Source organism: Sabethes cyaneus, chromosome 2, assembly GCF_943734655.1.
Source record: "Sabethes cyaneus chromosome 2, idSabCyanKW18_F2, whole genome shotgun sequence".
Classification (NCBI taxonomy): Eukaryota; Metazoa; Arthropoda; class Insecta; order Diptera; family Culicidae; genus Sabethes; species Sabethes cyaneus.
The window spans coordinates 188,681,626-188,699,910 of NC_071354.1; the positions used below are offsets into that span (position 1 = coordinate 188,681,626).

Here is an 18,285-nt window from a genome sequence, read left to right on the forward strand (position 1 = left end):
AAACAATGAGCAGAAAAAGGGTACGGCTGTCAGGAAGGACGGTATCCCGGCTGAACTTCTAAAGGCTGGGAGCTAGCGGCTTTACGAAGCCTAGGTCCGGGAACACAACTTGTACACTCATCATCTGTTTGTGGACTTTAAGACGGTGTATGATTAAGTCAAACGAAATGAGTTATGGCAGATAATCAACATTTGATTTTCATTTGATTTTCCCGTAAATACTCAAAATAGAGTACGCGTCACGCCTTTCCAAAACAGATAAATCACCCTACCATACAAACTTTTTTTAAGGGTAGCTTCCCAAGTAGCACATTGTAAGTCCATTTAGTTAAAGCAACCGGATTACGACTAAAATTAGTCATATTTCGGTTGCCGCAACAACTTTTCAACAACCGTGCTAGTAGGGTTATTCAACTGTTGTATAGCTAATACCCGTCGAACAAGCTCTTGATAAACTGTTGTACAACAAAAATGTTGCTCGGGTAATCATTCTTCGCAACAGACACTTTCTCCTTTTCCTAAAAAAAACTCAGAGGGGTTGTGTACAAGACACGACCACATATATAGGTGACGCAGGACTACGTAAGTCTCTTTGTAGTGATAGCAGCATGTATTCACGCTTGTAATCATTCGATTCTTCATACAGAGCCGTATTATAACCGAACACTACAGCTGTAGCACATTTTTCCAACACAGATATCAAATTCGCCGAGGTTTAATCATCACGCAGTAAAGAATTTGCGATCTGTTGGGAGGGACAACGAACTTGTGTCATTTTTTATGGCACACTTCCCTAACACAGACATCAGATTGGACTAGGTTTAATCGCGTTCGTAAGAAATCTGTTGGCTCGAGGGGGCTTTGTCACTCTCTCTGGTGTACTTCCCAAGCAAGGACATCAAAATGGTCTAGGTTGAACCGCGGTTTTAAGAAATCTCGTTGAAATGAGGAGACTTTGTCACTTGTTTTGGCTTACTTCCCAAGCACAGATATCAAATTGGTATAGGTTTATAAAATATCAGCAAAATAATTAAAAATATCAGCATTTTTATGACACAAAATGCAAAACTAATTATTCATTAATATTTTAGTTTGTTGTCTATCATACCGGATCAATCAAAGTTTATTTCTAATTCCCGTCGTAGTAAGGAAAGCCACTTCAATTTTCATCATTTCTTGGATGGATGGAACGAATAATCCAAAAGTACTTATGCTGATTGTACCCAAACACACTTACCTTCCGATCCGACTTTGAATTCACTAAAAAGCGATTATTTAAGCATTTAATTGAAAATAAGCAACTGACTTTATTTCTTAAATTCGTCGTACCGTTTTGAAATCCGTCCATCAAAATTTTTCATCGTCCGAACTAAACATCACAACAATGTTTACGAAATTAGAAGAAGAAAATGTCGACTAATCCTTTTAATTTCCGTCATTCATAAATGAAAATAACTCATGCAAGGCATTGTCGTTATTCTACAACCAGGCAAATTTGCCTGACCTGCAGAAATTTTGCAGAATAACTTTTGTCATGCCGTCCTACACAAACACATGCACGTTAGCTTCGTAAACATTGTTATGATTTTTAGTTCGGACGATGAAAAATTTTGATGGACGCATTTTAAAACGGTACGACGAATTTAAGAAATAAAGTCAGTTGCGTAATTTCAACAACATTCTTTAATAATCGCTTTTCAGTTATTTCAAAGTTCACGGATCGGAAGGTAAGTGTGTTTTAGTCAAATCAGCACAAGAACTTTTAGAGTATTCATTAAATCCATCCAACAAATAATGAAAATTAGAATGACTTTACTTACTACGACGGGAATTAGAAATAAACCCTACATACCCAAGTAACCATAAGCATTAATCCAAAACCGTATATTGGAAATAATACTGCATCCCTAGTGCCAAACTTTTGAATATTAGCAATCTTAATGCATATAAAACGTATATTAACATTGTTGATGTATAGAAGCATTAACGTAAATCAGCATTAAAGAAAGCAATATAGGCGTATATAACGTCACAATATCATGCATTTATTCAATTGCATTAAAACGAGCCCTAAGTGTTGATAAACGGCTTGTACTTGACTTCTTATTGCTTATTCTTCTTATTCTTATTGCTTTTCTACGGTCACTATTCGTGCCCTGTTCCACCTAACGGATGCCGTGTTTTTCTACCCTATTAGTAATGCAAGACAAGTAGCTATGAGATGAGAGGGAATATCACCAACATTTAAATACGACTAAGTTCAACTCACTCAATCACGTCCGCTATGGTTTAGATAGCAAAGGTGCAAGGAAACAAATGAGGTTGCATGACTAACTCCCGGTTCGAGCCCTGTCTTATTCAACATTTCAAAAAATGGTTCTGTTTATCCTGCTCGCCTTGTGAGATGCAGCAAAAAAAAATCGCTTGCTCTTTTAGTTTTTTAAATCCCGACCGAATCTATTTTTATTTTCCGTAACAAGCAAACGATATGCCGTCGATACTTTTTCGATACGTCGATAATGTAGACAAAATGACATTTCGATTAAACCTCAAACAAACACTAATAATAAAGCATTGCACGTAGATGTCAGTGCGTTTTTTCGTTCCAGGTTTGACAGTGTTGTGGGGTTTGTTTTGATTACTTATTCGCAAGACCCAGAAGCAAAAAACTGCAAAAATATATGTTGTAAAGAACTGCTATCATTTTCCTGCTTCGGAAAAGTCGGGCATTTCCGGTTTCCGCAAACAAGTGGAACGAATTACAAGTGATAAACCCACTAGCAATAAAATTAGGTTACAAAGGGAATCAAAACAAAACCCACAAAAACGTCAAACCAGAGTTGAGGTTAGGCACCGTGCAAAGGTTTATGTTTATCGAATGCTTGTGGCGTAGCATTTTAATAACCCACTATTTCGCCTTTTTAGCATTATGTGAGTTCTACAGAAGTATATACAGAAAAATAAGCTTTCAATCATAGTTCTGTATGCTTATACAATGTTGTCAAAGGACTAGTGTTTAGTGCTTACTGGTTACTTGGGTAAAGCCCTTTGTAAAAATTACTTTATTCTTTGCTTTTGCAATACACAAAGAATTACCGTGTTATTTCCGACATACATACAGATTTCCGTTGAAACAAACTGAATTTTGCATAAATTTGTCTCCCGTGCCTTTGTACATCTCTCTGCTGTTTGACATAAGTGATCGCACGCTTGTAAGCAAGTGATCATTTGCTTGCAAGATCTTGTGACTCAAAAATGAAACGCGCGTGTCATGTCAGTCCGTCAGTGGTTTGATGTTAATATTGTTCGTTAAAAATATGGATGGATATCGAAGTAAAGCAGCATCCAGGATGCAATGCTTATATATCTTTCTCAGACTCTTATATAAAATTGGCTGTTTTGCGATATTCGTGCTAGACGTTTTAAATTACAAAATAATGATGGTAAAAGAGTAACTAAAATCTGATAATATAATGCGGTTGCGCCTCCAGAGATCTACGAAACAAGTACATATATGAACTCTACATCTAGTTGGTTGAGAGAAATTTTAACGTAAAACATGAGATTTTTGAAAATCGTAGAAAAATGGAGGAGCGTCACTGCAAGGAGTATTGAACAAGCCGTATAAAAATTTGGGAAGTTAAAGGTGAAGCCGAAATGCTGAAACTAAGCTATCAAACAGGTCAATTATACATAACATAAATTTATGTTGAAATTCCTTTCATTTCTTCCATAAAAACCACCCGGTTTCTAAAGCTTGCATTCCAACGTGCAAATTCCAATATTAGCATAAAAGATCACTTTAAATTCCTCACAGTAGTGTACTTAAATACTTTTGCTGCTTCTTAAATTATACCACAGCTGACAGAACTAATATTCACTATACTACAATAACAAAGAGAAAATAACGAGGGAAAGTGCTTCCAACAATTGCACCAACTGGCAATATACTTTTGTTCATCGGATGCTCTGTGCTGTGCTGAGCAAACAAAATCGCTTTATCATGAATGAGATATTTCCGTGCGCAGCAGCAGCAACAGGGATGATGCTTTTCCCTATGCAGGAGGAAACTTTTTATCCCCTCACCAGTGCAGTGAGAAAAGCTTTGCTACTACTAGTGCAGTGCCTGAGGTGATGGACACTTTTTCGGTGACTGACTGTTTCAAAGTCGACTAAAAAATCATTGTCATCCACTAGATATTCTCCCGGCAAATTTTGCAGTGCTTAGTTCTTCAAACTTTTCAACTGTAATCTGTCCTAAGTTCGCTCACAGTTTCAGCTCTACTATACTACTCTGGTTGTTAGTGACTTAATTCTGCGAAAAGCATAGGACCAGCTCGCCCGTCAAAAACTTGCTTGTACATTACTATCAGAACTGGTTCAGGCTTTTCACTCTGGGAAATACTTAGCATAGCATCGAACCACTTACCTGTACCGCATGAAGGACTTCGGTAGCGAGCGACTTTTCAGCTTCATTTCGAACTTTCTCTTGATGGAGCCCGAACGAGGCCGCGTGGTCTGTGGGATACCTCTGCCACTGTGAGTCGCCATCGTTGTCGTTGTTGGCCAGATTCCGGAACGTGCAGACGACGAGCGAGTTTCCGTTTCCAGTTCGGTGAATCCGTTCGTCAATAGGCGGGCCGGTCCGTGCGGAAAGCGTTACAGGCGCACGTTCCAGGGTCCAGGAACGGAAGGTAAAAGATAGGAAAAAATATATTACTGCCAATGGAATGGGGGGGGGGGGCTCGCGTGAAATGGCTTTTCTGTTTCTTTGTATAAGATGGTTTCAATAGGTGTTCGGAAGGGGAGGATGTAATGTTGCCGGTCGTATATTTCGTCGGCCAGAGTTGATGGCTCTGTAGTCAAAATTGAAAGGTCTATTCAGTGCAGGGCAAGATTTCGTAACGTGAATGACAGTTTCCGCAGCCGAAGAAAATCCTGCAGGAAGCCGCCGAGTCGACAATTTTGAATAGATTACGGTAGGTTGCTATTGTCGGTGGTTGGGCTTTTGTGCACTGCTCAAGCGACATTGCAAATATACAATTGACATGTATTTAAAAGCAAATATTATGCTTTTTGAAATTATTACGTTGTACCACGGCTGATGAGCTGATGAAACTAATATTCACCACCTAATTAAATTTACACTAATTTTAAATGGAATTGTGGAGAGTTTAAATGGAAAGTGTACAAATTACTCATTTTGTTCAGTTGTAGATTATTTTCTTTAACAGTATTACGTAATGATTGGTTTGAAAAAATTTAGATTAGGTGTACAACCGTTGATAAATAGCGAAAACAAAACAGGCACTAGATTGCTACCCTGAGGAACGCTAAACATGGTTCAATAAATGACCATAATATCAGCGATTCATGAAGGCATAATGGACATTAGGCAAGTTGCTGTTAGCTTGCGAGAGGCCCAATCGACTCTATTCGTTGGATTTCCTATAAATAGCCGAATCACGAATGGGATGATAGATCTAATGGCCGAACCACGAATGGCTGAATCACAAATGGTCGCAACACACATTGCCAAATCACGAATGGTAGTATGTCATCGGAAATATTCACGGTTCTTGACCTACTCAAATGCTAGGTATATACTGTCCTAAGGGATAACCCTTAGGAATCAATAAACAAAAGAAAATGCACACTAGATGGTTTCACCGCGTCGGGAAGTGAGGGGGGGATGTGCCTTTTCAGTGACCGGCGCTTTCGACGGCTTGAAAATGTTTGCTACTGGCATGGTAAATATTAACGAGCATATGTCATTTGCGCTTGAGGGAATCATTCATTTTCTATAGGTACTACAAATAATTACCAAAATAAAAAAAATAGATTGATGACTTTTTTCTTTAATTAATTGATAAAACGATACAATGATAAAACGCACGAATAAATAGTTTTCGGCGGGATTCACCCAAGTAGGGTTCCGGCCTATCGTGTTTCGGTCAAATAAAATTTTGGGCTTCTGTGACGCTTGTTGGATTTCGGCTGTTTGTGTGTCGGCCATTGCGTACCAGTTTGGTGAGTCAGTACGAAGGCCAGAGAAAAGTTACTACAGTCATTAGACCTCGCAAAACGAATAAGCCTGAACAGATGTGATTTCCATGGCTGGCGTTTCCGACGCGGGTCACCGGCAACACTCACGGTCTGCGACCGTCTCGCGCTGGATCATCTATGAAAAGTCATAAAACACTTTTTTACAGATTTATGCCAAATGGTTGTCGTGCGAAATGTATGTTATTCTTTTATGGCAAACGACGTTATGCTTTTATGCTAAATGGGCGGCCCGGTTCTCATCGTATTATGACGGAGCGATGGTTAGCTCAAGTGCGTATTCATTGGAAAGCGAAGTTTTGTAAATGATACCTAACGTCCATTATGCCTACCATCCATTATACCTAAGATCCTTATGCATAATGTCACGCACCAGGTAAATAACTGAAACGTGTTGGTGCCTCGTGTATATGTAACCATAAAACAAATCCCACCACAGTGGTTCTCAGCTTTTTAACCAGCAACTCTTATCCCTATTTCCTCGCGATATCAGCTGGGATAAGTGCAACCAAGTAAAGATCGAGCAACCAACGTCGGTACTACTCGGTAGGAAGATTTTGTTATGAGCAGTAACGATCAGAAGCCAGTGCAGTCGTGTGCAGGCACACGGACATGAGGCATAATGGACGTTAGACATAACGGACGACAGGCCTAATGGATGTTAGGCATAATTTACAAAATTTGGCTTTCCTACGCATACGCACTCGAGTCAATCATCGCTATGCCACAATCACAATACAATAAGAACCGGTGCCGCGCTTTTAACATAAATTCATTTGGTACAATCTTATTTGGCATAACATCATTGGCATAAACATAAGGGATAATTAGAAAAAAAAAAAACATTTGGCATAAAGAGCTTATGGTATAATTGCGTGAAAAATATTTTATGACTTTTCATAGACGATGCAGGGTGAAACGGTCGCGAGGGTTGCCGGTGACCCGCCGTTGGAAGTATCGGTCACTGCGAGGGTTGCCTTCCTTCGCAGAAATCACATGTGTCAAGGTTTATTCATTTTCCTAGGTCCACCGACGTTTGTTAATTTTGCCAAGGCATCGCATCGACTCGCGAGTTGGCACCGAATGTCGGGTCGTTTAGACTTTTTGCAAGTTAACGGCAGATTGTCTAAAGTCCGTTTGGCTACCATACATTATGCCTTTTATGTGTACATTCCTTAGCGTCCATTATGCCTATTGTCCATTATGCCTATTGTCCATTATGCCTATCGTCCATTTTTCCGAACAACCATTATGCATAACGTCCGTATACCTATCGTCCATATTCCTAATATGGTACACTCGGATAGGGGGATAGCTGGCCCAAAAAAACAAAAATGGTAAATAAAACAAGCGAAGTTATAGATCGAAACAAACAGTTGCGGAATAATGTTCGGAAACTCGTATGTGGAACATCGTAGCACTTCAAAAGCTTTGTTGGACATCACAAGAGACACGAGCAGGCAGCACTACCAACGGAAGACTAGCTAGGCCTAGCTACGCTTGACGATGACTGGAAGGTTGTATCACAGACAAACAGACGAGACACTTGCGTTAATTCCATCGTCCAATCAAAAACCATTCATTTTTCAAAAAAGCATGTTTCGGAACATGCTAGTTCGTCAGTGGTTGTATGTATGACCATCGGTTGTCCTGCTATGAAGTAGTGGAGGAATTCGCGTGCCTTGGTACGCTTGTGATGTGTGACAATGCAATGATGTTAACCGCGAAATGAGAATTACAGCCACGAATCGGGTTTTCTGCGGATTACCTAACCAGCAGTAGTCCCGTAGTCTGCATGCAAGTCATGTGTCGAGCCATCTAGCACATTGGACCTCACTATTTCTAGTGCCGGTGGGGTTTTTGAAGAGAACAGATTTTACTGCTTAGCCGTTCGGCAACTTTATGATGTGACCGGGTCATCGCGGTCTCTCGACTTTCGCCAGATGTACGATGAGAATCTCTTCAAGCATTTCAAGCCTACAGCTCGTGGTTCATACGAGGCAATAACAAAAGGAATTTATTGGTGCGCGATTTACCGCGGACGAGATTGGTTATGGCATGTCAGTTTTCCTGGTAAATAGATGCGATTGAGCAAGACGACGATGAACCGAGTGATGTGCGTAGTCATCGGGGACAGTCTCGCTCACGACGACATCCCATTAGCCATACGGATACGTTTGCTATACGTACGGATGACATAAAGACGAATGCCACAGTGTATGTTTGCCACAATGAACGAAAGCCATAATGTGCGTTAGCCACAATATACGTATGTAATAATTCGATTTATAGGCATGATGACTCAAAACTACACATCGATCAGTTCAAAACTTCAAGGACTCGTATGACCATGTGCTCTGATCTTCCCCCTATCAACTAGTAAGAGGCATAATCGAATCAGTTTAATAAAAGCAGAATGCTACAAAGTTCATGGCCATGCGACAAAAAAGGACTATGGATTTGGCACTCGGGACGTGGAACTGCCGATGTCTCAATTCTCAAGGGAATTCTCGAGTGCTCTCGACGTAGGGCGTAGGGCTGCGGGAGTTGTACTGGTAGAGCTCTATGGTACATACGTTCGGAGATGGGCATATCAACTACCAAAGCTGCGGCAACACACACGATGCGAAAACGGGTGATTGGATGGTGGCCAATTAATCCTCGAATGTGGCATCATCAACGTGGGCAGTCCTTACCTCAGAAGTACCGATGACAACAAGAAGGAATTCTACGCGCAGTTGGAGCGTGATGACCGCTACCCAAGATAATGTGGGGATTTCAATTCTTAGCTTGGCCGGGAGTAGGAATGCAAACCGGTGATTAGAGGGTTCATCGTGTACATGCGGACCAACGAAATGGGCCTAATTGATTTTGCCACCTCCAAACACATGATCATACGTAGTACCTTCCTCTAGCACTACATAAAAAGACCTCGAGGTAAACAAATCAAACCGAACCACAAATCGGCCACGTTTTGATCGACTTTCGGCACTTCTGAGACATCATTGACGTCAGATCCTATCAAAGCACCAACGTTGACTTTGACCATTACCTGGTGATGATTAAGATGCGGTCAAAACTCTCCGTTGTGAACAACTTTTGATGCCGACGGCAGCATCGGTTAAATCTCGCGAAGCTGAAGCAGCCAGACGTCATCGTCGTAAACTACACGCATTCACTCGAGGCTGTACTCCCGAACGAGCAGAACAAACATCCTCTCGAGGACAGTTGGGACACCATTAAAACAGCCATTAGCAGTGAAGTGGACAGCTCCATCGGGCACGTGGCTCGGAATCAGCGGATCGACTGGTGTGACGATAAATACAGGATGGTGATGGATGAGGAGAACGCTGGCCGCGTTTATTCAGCAAAATTATAGATAAGACCTGGCTCTATAAACGTCCCATATATAACTTTGTCATATTTGGATCCGCTGAGACGGTACTGTCAAATGAATCGAAATTGAGTCAAAGTGATCGAACCATCCCTGACAGCGATTACATTTGTTTGTTGACTTCAAAGCCGCATATGATACCATCGATCGGAAAGAGCTGCGGAAAATCATGGACGAGAACAGCTTCCCCAGAAAGCTCATCAAACTGATTAAATCTACGATGGATGGTACACAGTGCTGTGTTTGAATTTCGGGTGGATTGTCAAGTTTATTCGAATCACACAGTGAGATTCGGAGGCGGATTATCAGTGAAAGTCGTGCTTACTACGGCCTTTACAAGCAATTGCGGTCGAGCAGACTGAGTCCCTGTACAAAGTGCACCGTGTACAAGACTTGTTGTTCTCTACGGGCATGAAACATGGAGAATGCTTGATGAGGAAGTGCGAGTACACAGAGTTTTCGAACTGCTAAGTGCTAAGTGCTAAGAACGATCTTCAGTGACGTACAGGAGAACGGAGTATGGAGCCGGGGGATAAACCATGAACTCGCCCAGCTCTATGGCGAACCCAGTGTCTAAAAAGTTGCTAAACCTGGACGGTTACGATGGACAGAGCATTTTGATATTTATTTGACTGATGTTAGGTTCTGCTTATTATCGAAATTATTGCATAGTTATTACCTACTTATTATAAATGACTGACATAAAATATTCTAAGATTATTTCTAATTTGCTTCTTTGTCAATTCAACATTTATAATATTACAATGATTGTTAAATGTGGCAATCATTCTATACATTGGTTCATTTCGGGCGTAATTTTGAACTCTATTTCTAAACGGAAAGGTCTAACACTTCTTAACGACGAACGTCTATCATTCATGGTCACTTGACTTAATAAATATGGCGAATTTTACCTGCCGGTGAGTATGAGTATATCCTTCAAGAACAGAGCATCTGTTGTACGCCTTCTGTTCTCCAAGCTTTCCGTTTCAATAAACATAACGATTTATAGTTAGGCATCTCTCCGGTCCATCCTAAATTCTGCAGGGCATAGCGAATAAATTTCTTTTTGATTCGCTCAATTCGCTTTTTGAGCACTTCGTAGAATGGTTGCCATATTACACTTGCGTACTCAACACCACTTTGTACCAAGGCATTGTACAATGAGATGCTAGTATGCGGATCCTTTAATTCTCCACTGAGGCGTTTGATCATGCCAAATAAAGAATTTGTTCTTACAACAACCTTTTCAGTATGCCGGATGAAGTTAAGCTCGCTGTCCTTTTTTACCACAAGATCGCATACATGGTCTCTTCTTGGTGTTATTTTACCTTCCATGAAATAATCAAATACCAATATATGTGTTTTTCGGGTATAAGAAACCAGATTACACTTTTTCGTATTAACTTTTGGGCCGAGCGTTTTGCAAAATCCGATGAAATGTTGTACACTATCCTGAAGAATTCGACAGTCCTTAACAGATTTCATCGGGAGAAGAACTTTCACATCGTCAGCGTAAATTAACTAAATACTAAATAAATTAAATGACTCTACTGAGGCACACCAGACCAGACCGGGAATGAAGCTGATTTGCTCTTGTCAATCTTGACATATTGCGATCGATCCTTTAGATAATCGCTAATAGCTAATCGGCATATGGCAAGAATGCCAGACAACTACCCTGCGAAGATGGTGTTCGTCTCAAATCCGGTAGGAACAAGACGTCCAGGAGCGCACCAAGTAAGATGGTTAGACCAGGTGAAGCGACATTTGGCGAAGGGTACTCACTATCCGAGGAATTGGAGAGCGGTAGCTCACAACCGAGTTATTTGGAGAAACCTTATTCAACAGGTTTGTTTTAGAACGGCAAATTATTTAAGTAAGTAAGTAAGTAAGCAAGTAAGTAAGCATAGCAAACTTCTCTAGTAACTTACATGTTGTAAAACTGTACACTTGATTCTTATATGACTTAGTAGTTATTAATAAGTTGCGTAAGCACATAATGTTCAATAAGTATCATTCAGCTTGTCAACGTTGTCGATGATTCACAAACTCTGCTTTGGGGAAACCGCCAAGAGAATACTATTTGCAAACGTTTTGCTATTCGTAACCAGGCCAGATAAGTCATTTTATCTTCTATTTGATACAATTCAGAGACATCGCTTAAAGAAATATGATCTTACCAACTGCGTCATCTAACGGAATCGTTCCGAATCTTACCAATCATTTTCAAATTCGTCATGTTTAGACATAAACTTTAACAACACTGCAAATTATCATGGTCATGAGATATCATAAGATTTTAATTTGATCGCGTGCACCTAGTGGGACAGTCTCGAATTTTTTATGCATTACCGAATTCATCTTATTCGAATAAATAAGGACACAGTAACATTCAATCTATCTTATCGCGGCTTTGAGATATTCAAAAAAAATCAATTTACTCTTTATAAGCGCCATCTATCTATCAGTTCTGAATTTTGTAGTCCACAGTCAGATGTATTTTATCTAGATAAACAACTTTGTCAAAGACAGCAACCTTCTATCTTTTCACAGTCCCGAGATATTAGAGATTCTAGTATCGAGATTCAAGAATTATTTAATTGGTTCGCCATTTGCGCCATCGAATAAATTAGTTCTCAACTTTGTTGTACACTTCTAGATGCGTCTTAATAAGATAAACAACTTTGTCGAAATGTTGAACCTTCTATCTCATGCCAATCCTAAGACATAGGCAATATTATTCGCCGTGTATTATATTCAGTATACGCGACCGCTCTTGTAACTTTTTTTTAGCACCGCTGCTCAAGGCGTAATGAAAAAAAAATCTTGTGATGTAACTCGGAAGATTGCTTAAAAATAGATTCGCCATATTACTTAGTTACTTGATTTTTTCAGATCAAAACATGCTTATGAAAGGTCAGTGCCCTACTTTCTGATTTTGTCTCGGCACGCCACTGCTAATTTGGCTAAGCCGATTTTGTTGCTACCGAATGCTGCTGTTAGGACGAAATAAGTTGCATCAGCTCGCTTTGTGGCGTGATTTCAACCATCCGTTACATAAGAAGTAAACAACAAAAGATTGGTTACAGTACAGCGCACAAATAAATGGCATAAAATAAATCCTCGCTGGTTCTCAACAATGTAATGTTGGCAAACTAGCTCAAAGAGCTTACTAATAGCTAAGCTGAGGGCGGAAATTGTACGATAATTTTCAATATGCATTTTATCCCTCTTTTTATAAACAGAAAACAAAAACGAAAATCTCCGAACGGTTGGATTCTTGCCTCTAGCCAAAGAGATACTAAAAATACGCTGCAGTGCAGAATCATCAGGCTAACAGTGCCAGCAGATGGAATTCCATCCAAAGCCAACGGAGCCTTGAGTCAAAATATCGCTGATTCTCGTGTCCCGATAAGGGTAAAATACTGAACTGACCAACAAAAGGGAACAGCTTCAATGGCGAATTCAATTTGTTACAGCGTGCAGAGTTTATGAAATTTGCATGGAAAGTAATAAATTTTTCGTAATCGTCCGCCCTGTCAAATATAGTGTTTCGACATCAGATCTGATACATTCAAAGTTGATGTTTTTAAGAAGTTTTGGTGTTAAGAAAAGTGAACATTGCGAATAGAGGGAAACTGCATTCTGACTAGAAATTTTGGTTCTGACTATGTTAAGTTTAGTAGTTTTAGTGTAAATTCTGAGTTAGCACATTTTGAAGGTGGGTCGCTTCCTTATATGGTTATAGACCAACTATTTTCGAGTCTTCAGAACCTCGATACCGTGCAAAATGAAATACCTATGTCACTTCTGTTCAAAAGAGATGAAACCTTGGTCACATGGTTCCAATTAATTAAAATTGAAAAATATTCAATGTTTCCAGAATATCTTCTCTCAATGTTGTTCGAAATGTGGTACAGTTGCACAGTTGGACAAACCATACCCGAAAAAACTTTCCACAAAAAAAATTCTTTCGAACGTGATGTAGTTTGTCATTGAAACACAAAAGATAAAAAACGTGCTACAGCTTCCTAACTAGGAAATGTTCGCTTCCAGGTGTATCGATTTTTATTCCCACAGCTAGAAAGCCTATTTCCAATAGGTACAGAAAATAAACGAAAACCACATTTTACTTCACTGCCATTGCAACGTTGGGAAATGATCTAACAGAAAGCATTAGGTACGTGCACCAAATTAGTGATGCTTGGGGCCGCGCGATAATAATCAGTTGCTTTTGTGCACGGTATGATTAAAAGAAAAACCATTTTCGAAACCGCACCGACATCGTAACCCATAAAGGACACGGTGGGTGATGGTGTGGTGCGGTGAACAGAACCGAATTTTCATTTACCGTCTATCCGAACCGAGTGCGGAAAACTTACCTCGATTTTCTGTCACGTGTGCTATTCCCGGAGCCAGCTTGAGATGTCATCGCCGCCGAACCGTGCACGAGGACACCGGCGGCAGGGCGGCGCTGCTGTTGATGGTCGCTGCCGCTGCTAGGATTGCTTCTGTTGCTGGGACTACGATTGACTTTGTAATTGCTACTATTGCTTTTAACGCTGCTATTGCTACTTCCACCGCCACTGTTAGCACCACCGCCGGCTGTTTTGGCTTTCTGGTTCAATTGATCGGACAGAGATGCATAATTACTTTTCGAGGACGATGCTATCGTGCCCGAGCTATGCTGCTTTGCTAACAGTGTATTAATCGTCGTCGACGACGAGGATGCTCCACCGTGGGAGGATGACTTCGAAACACGATCTCGTGTAATTGGCATTTCATGTTCGCCGAGAAATGTGATTGAATTGGCTTTCACAATGGCCGACTGGTTTGTCGTTGCTACACCAGGGTAATAATATCGACGCCCGGTGCCGATAACCGCCGGAAGATCCCCGTCACTGATTTCGATATTTCTCTGCTTCTTCAGCGGATGGTGGCCAACGCCACCGTAACTGTTGGCTTTAATCGCCACCATCGGTGCACCCCCATTGTCGCTTACCGCCGTTGCATCACCGATTACTATCACTTCCCCGTACGACCCGATTTCACTGTCAATCACACCCCCGAGAGTACTTCTTCTGTTCAAACAGTTTTCACTACCCGACTTGGTTAATTGATTCTGTTCGACCGTTAGTGACGACGTGACGCCACAATGTGGCCAAAAATCACAGGAACTAGCGGTACAACTGAAATGAATACAAAAGGGGGAGAAAACTTTTTTCAAAAATTGTTGTCCAATTATGCTACTACTTTGCTTAGGATGTTTTGTTACTAGTGTTAGTTACTTTTAATTGCAGTACAGTTCAAAAAAGAGGTTAGAACACTTTGTGATTCACTCAATTGATTTTAACAATTCCATAAGTTCTAGGTTTAACAGTATCGTATTAGTTAGTTTGTTTTTTTGGTTTGTAATAATTGTTTTCGTTTCTTTATTGTTTTATAAAAAAGCACCGTTTTGGGTACTGAAAAGTTTTTTTTCTTAACGTACGGGTTCAAATCCCTTTTAGTAGTCTTATTGATTTTATGGTTAGGCTTCATGTGGGTTACTTTTCAACTAGTCACAACAGAGAATCGAGTTAGTTTCTGTTAGTTGTGTGGAGGTGCAAGGTCAAAGAGCTCGCTAATTGATATTATTGATTGTTATTTGTAAGTCGTTTGGAAGAAGGAATCAAGCAGTTCAATACCTTCCAGCAGATGGCGTTCCGGCCCCAGGTACAACAATGTTACGTGACTCTCTTTGCAATAGCTTATTCTTGGTGGCGCATAAAAACTTTTTCACCAGTTCGGCCTCCTTGAAGGCGGCGGCCGCCGATGCTGACGTCTTCTTCGGTACAATTACAGTCGATAGTGGTACAGGATCGCCCCTAAAGTCCGGTGTTATTCTATCGTTGTACTCCGAGTCTGGCGTTTTTCGCATTAAATACAGATCCGTAGGTTTTGGGTAATGTTCAACTCCAACTTTACTGGCTCCAGGTATCGGGGAACGTGACAGCATTCGTCGTTGACCATAATTGATAATAGGTGAACGATTCACAGCATTTCGGCTCATGTCGTACTGAAGTTCGTGATCGTAGAGACGGCTCCCGTAGGTTTGTGGACTTCTATTCCGGGACGCTGAGGACTGGCTGTATTCGTTGCTCGAAGAGGTTCCCGTTGATCCGAAAACTCGATCATGACTGTATGATCTAGCTTCCGTGCTGACGTACGCTCGCTTCTCGCTTCCGATCCCATAGTTTTCATCGAACGATCTGCTCTTGTCAAGGTCATGCTCGTACATTCCATAGTTATTGTTGTCGAACGACTTGCTCTTATCGACATCTATCGAATGGATGGTCGATTCCCGCCGCAAACGGTCCATCGTGTTGCTCGGAGAGATCTGATAACCGTGGAATGATTCCTGCGTGAGTAATTGACTGCTTTGACGGGGTGTGCCAGCCGTGTAGGTGGGTCGTTCCTTCGGAACATTACCCAGCCGTACGACCACTTTGTGCGGTTGTTGAGTGCCAGAAGCCATCAGCTGTCGGTTGGGAGATCGCTCCGACAGCTGCAAGGATCTACGGATAGAAAGTGAAACGGTGCTTAGTGCGTGTTGACTATGCTGTGCATGGGGGTAGTGGTAGTAGTTAGTATGTAAGTGCGCACGCGGGTGAAGATTCTGAGCCCAAGCGGATGTGCAGGATTCTAAACTGCTAAACTACGGTGTGGTGGCGGATTGTAGGTTTAGATGTGTCACTGGAAAAAAGTGGAGTCATGTCAGATAAAATTCGATTTCAGATGCTCTTTAGAGGATGAAATTGTGGAAAGATAAACGTCACAGATAAAAGTTTTCAGAATAGTAAAATATAAATTCTGGCATCCATTGTACCATTTTTGCTTTTGCTTCAGGTTAAGCTTAGTTTCAAAACTTTAATACCGTGATGTGCTGTGATGGCAGCACATGAACAAAGTTGCTGAAAATAGTTAATACGTTTCCAATCGCTTCTGCTTTTGATAAGAATTATTATAATTTAGTTCGATATTCCTATAGAGGTGTGTCAAAGAATATGATGTCATTACATCATTGTATCACCACGTTTTCAGTCTGTCAAATCAGCCAATTCGATGCATAAAAATACGGAAAATTGTAAAGATTTTCACACTTTCATCAATAAATCACCAAAAAAAAAGTTTAGATCTAGTAAAAAACTGTAGTATTATTTTTTCAAAGTTAAATAATTTTATAGTGCAAAAAAGCTGATTGTTAATGACTTTGTAACAGTCAAATACTGTAGTCCACAAAATGCTAACTCTTGTTTCATCGGTACAGTAGCTAAAATGGTTTGTTTGGTTATTTAATAATGAAAGATTGGGCAAAATAAAAACAGCAACTGCGGTTACAAGTTCTCAGTTAGTACCGTGTTTGATTTGTTATATACTTTCGAAGAATTACTAAACGCTTCGTTTTATTTAGACTATTGATCCGCTTTTTCCTAGGGTTAGGGCAAAATTTTAAGGCAAAATTCTACAATTTTTTTAGGTACTGAAATGAGAATTTGGAACTGTAATTATTTATTACGTAATTTTGTGTCAATTCTTCCTATATCTGACTATTTTTACCTACTAAATATTTTTTTCTCATTGCTTTCAAAGCAGCTATATTAATTGCTCATTAGTATAATGTACTGGAAGGGCGGTAAAGATGAAATCTATTGAAGTGAATTAATTATGGGTAGGGGAGAGACGTCTACAGTGAGACACTTTTTTTTCCAAAAATTTTAAAAATTTTTTGGTGATAGTTACCAACGAGGTCTTTAATCCATTTGAAAGGTATATCCTTCTAGTTGTCTGAAAAAAAGTTTCAGCCCTTTTGGTTAAAAGATAAAATAGTTACAAACGCAAATGTGAAGGTGTCTTTTTGGCTCACTGTTGCCCAGTAGGTGGGAAGAGTGAGACAACGAGTATTGAATACTGAGACACATATTAGAATTAAACTTAAACCATATTTTTTGGTTACCAAGAATAGTTTAGAGGTCGTTCTGTTTATTTTGTGCATAAAGGATACATTATTGTTGTGCATTATTGAAAATTCCGATTTTTCTCACATCTACATTTATATTCATATAAAGGTCAAATCCTGGTTATCTGACCTTCAACTTACACTTCAGAACTCATTTACAATCAATTTATATGGATTTAATTACAATTCAACACAAATTTTTTTTTGAAAATTACCCACATCTGTTTGTCTCACTGTTCCCAACAGGAATGTTTTATAAGAAATAGTGAAATAGTGGTGTTAGCAAACAATTCGATGGTCTTTTATTTTTTATTTTTATCTTTCATTCCTATGAGATGCCATGTAGTAAATTTAATTTGTATTAGTTATGCGATTTGCCGTTAAAAATCACCTGAAAATGATCGCAATAAAATTTACTTTGACCCCCCCCAAAACCGACTTTTGTTGAAAAATATACTAAAAAATTAACAATTTTTTCTCAAACTGTATTATGTGATATAGATTCACAAACTTTGCTTTGCAGGAAAATATCATGGATCTTGTACGTTTTATGGCGAAGCTATTCCCGATGTCTCACTGTTCCTGTTGTCTCACTGTTGACTACTCTCCCCTAATCTTTCTATCAGAGTGAACAAATACTTTTGAATCACGCTGCTTTTTAATACGTAAGCACTCGAATCTATAGGCATATAGGAAAAATTTCTAAGATATACGTTTACCGATGTAATTTGGGTAATGACGAAAATAATTGGCAAATCGTTAACATATTTTTGTGTTTTATTGACGAAATTGAGTTTGTTTAATTGCTTACTGAACATTTAATGCA

General features: G+C 39.8%; 1 protein-coding gene across 1 annotated transcript in view; it reads right to left on the reverse strand.

Moving 5' to 3' along the window:
• LOC128736456 (uncharacterized) overlaps positions 1-18,285 on the reverse strand; it is a 189,928-nt gene that overhangs the window by 118,419 nt on the left and 53,224 nt on the right. The window contains 3 exon segments of the mRNA XM_053830938.1: positions 4,430-4,518; positions 13,812-14,649; positions 15,148-16,017. Of these exon segments, the coding sequence (XP_053686913.1) occupies positions 4,430-4,518; positions 13,812-14,649; positions 15,148-16,017 (1,797 nt within the window).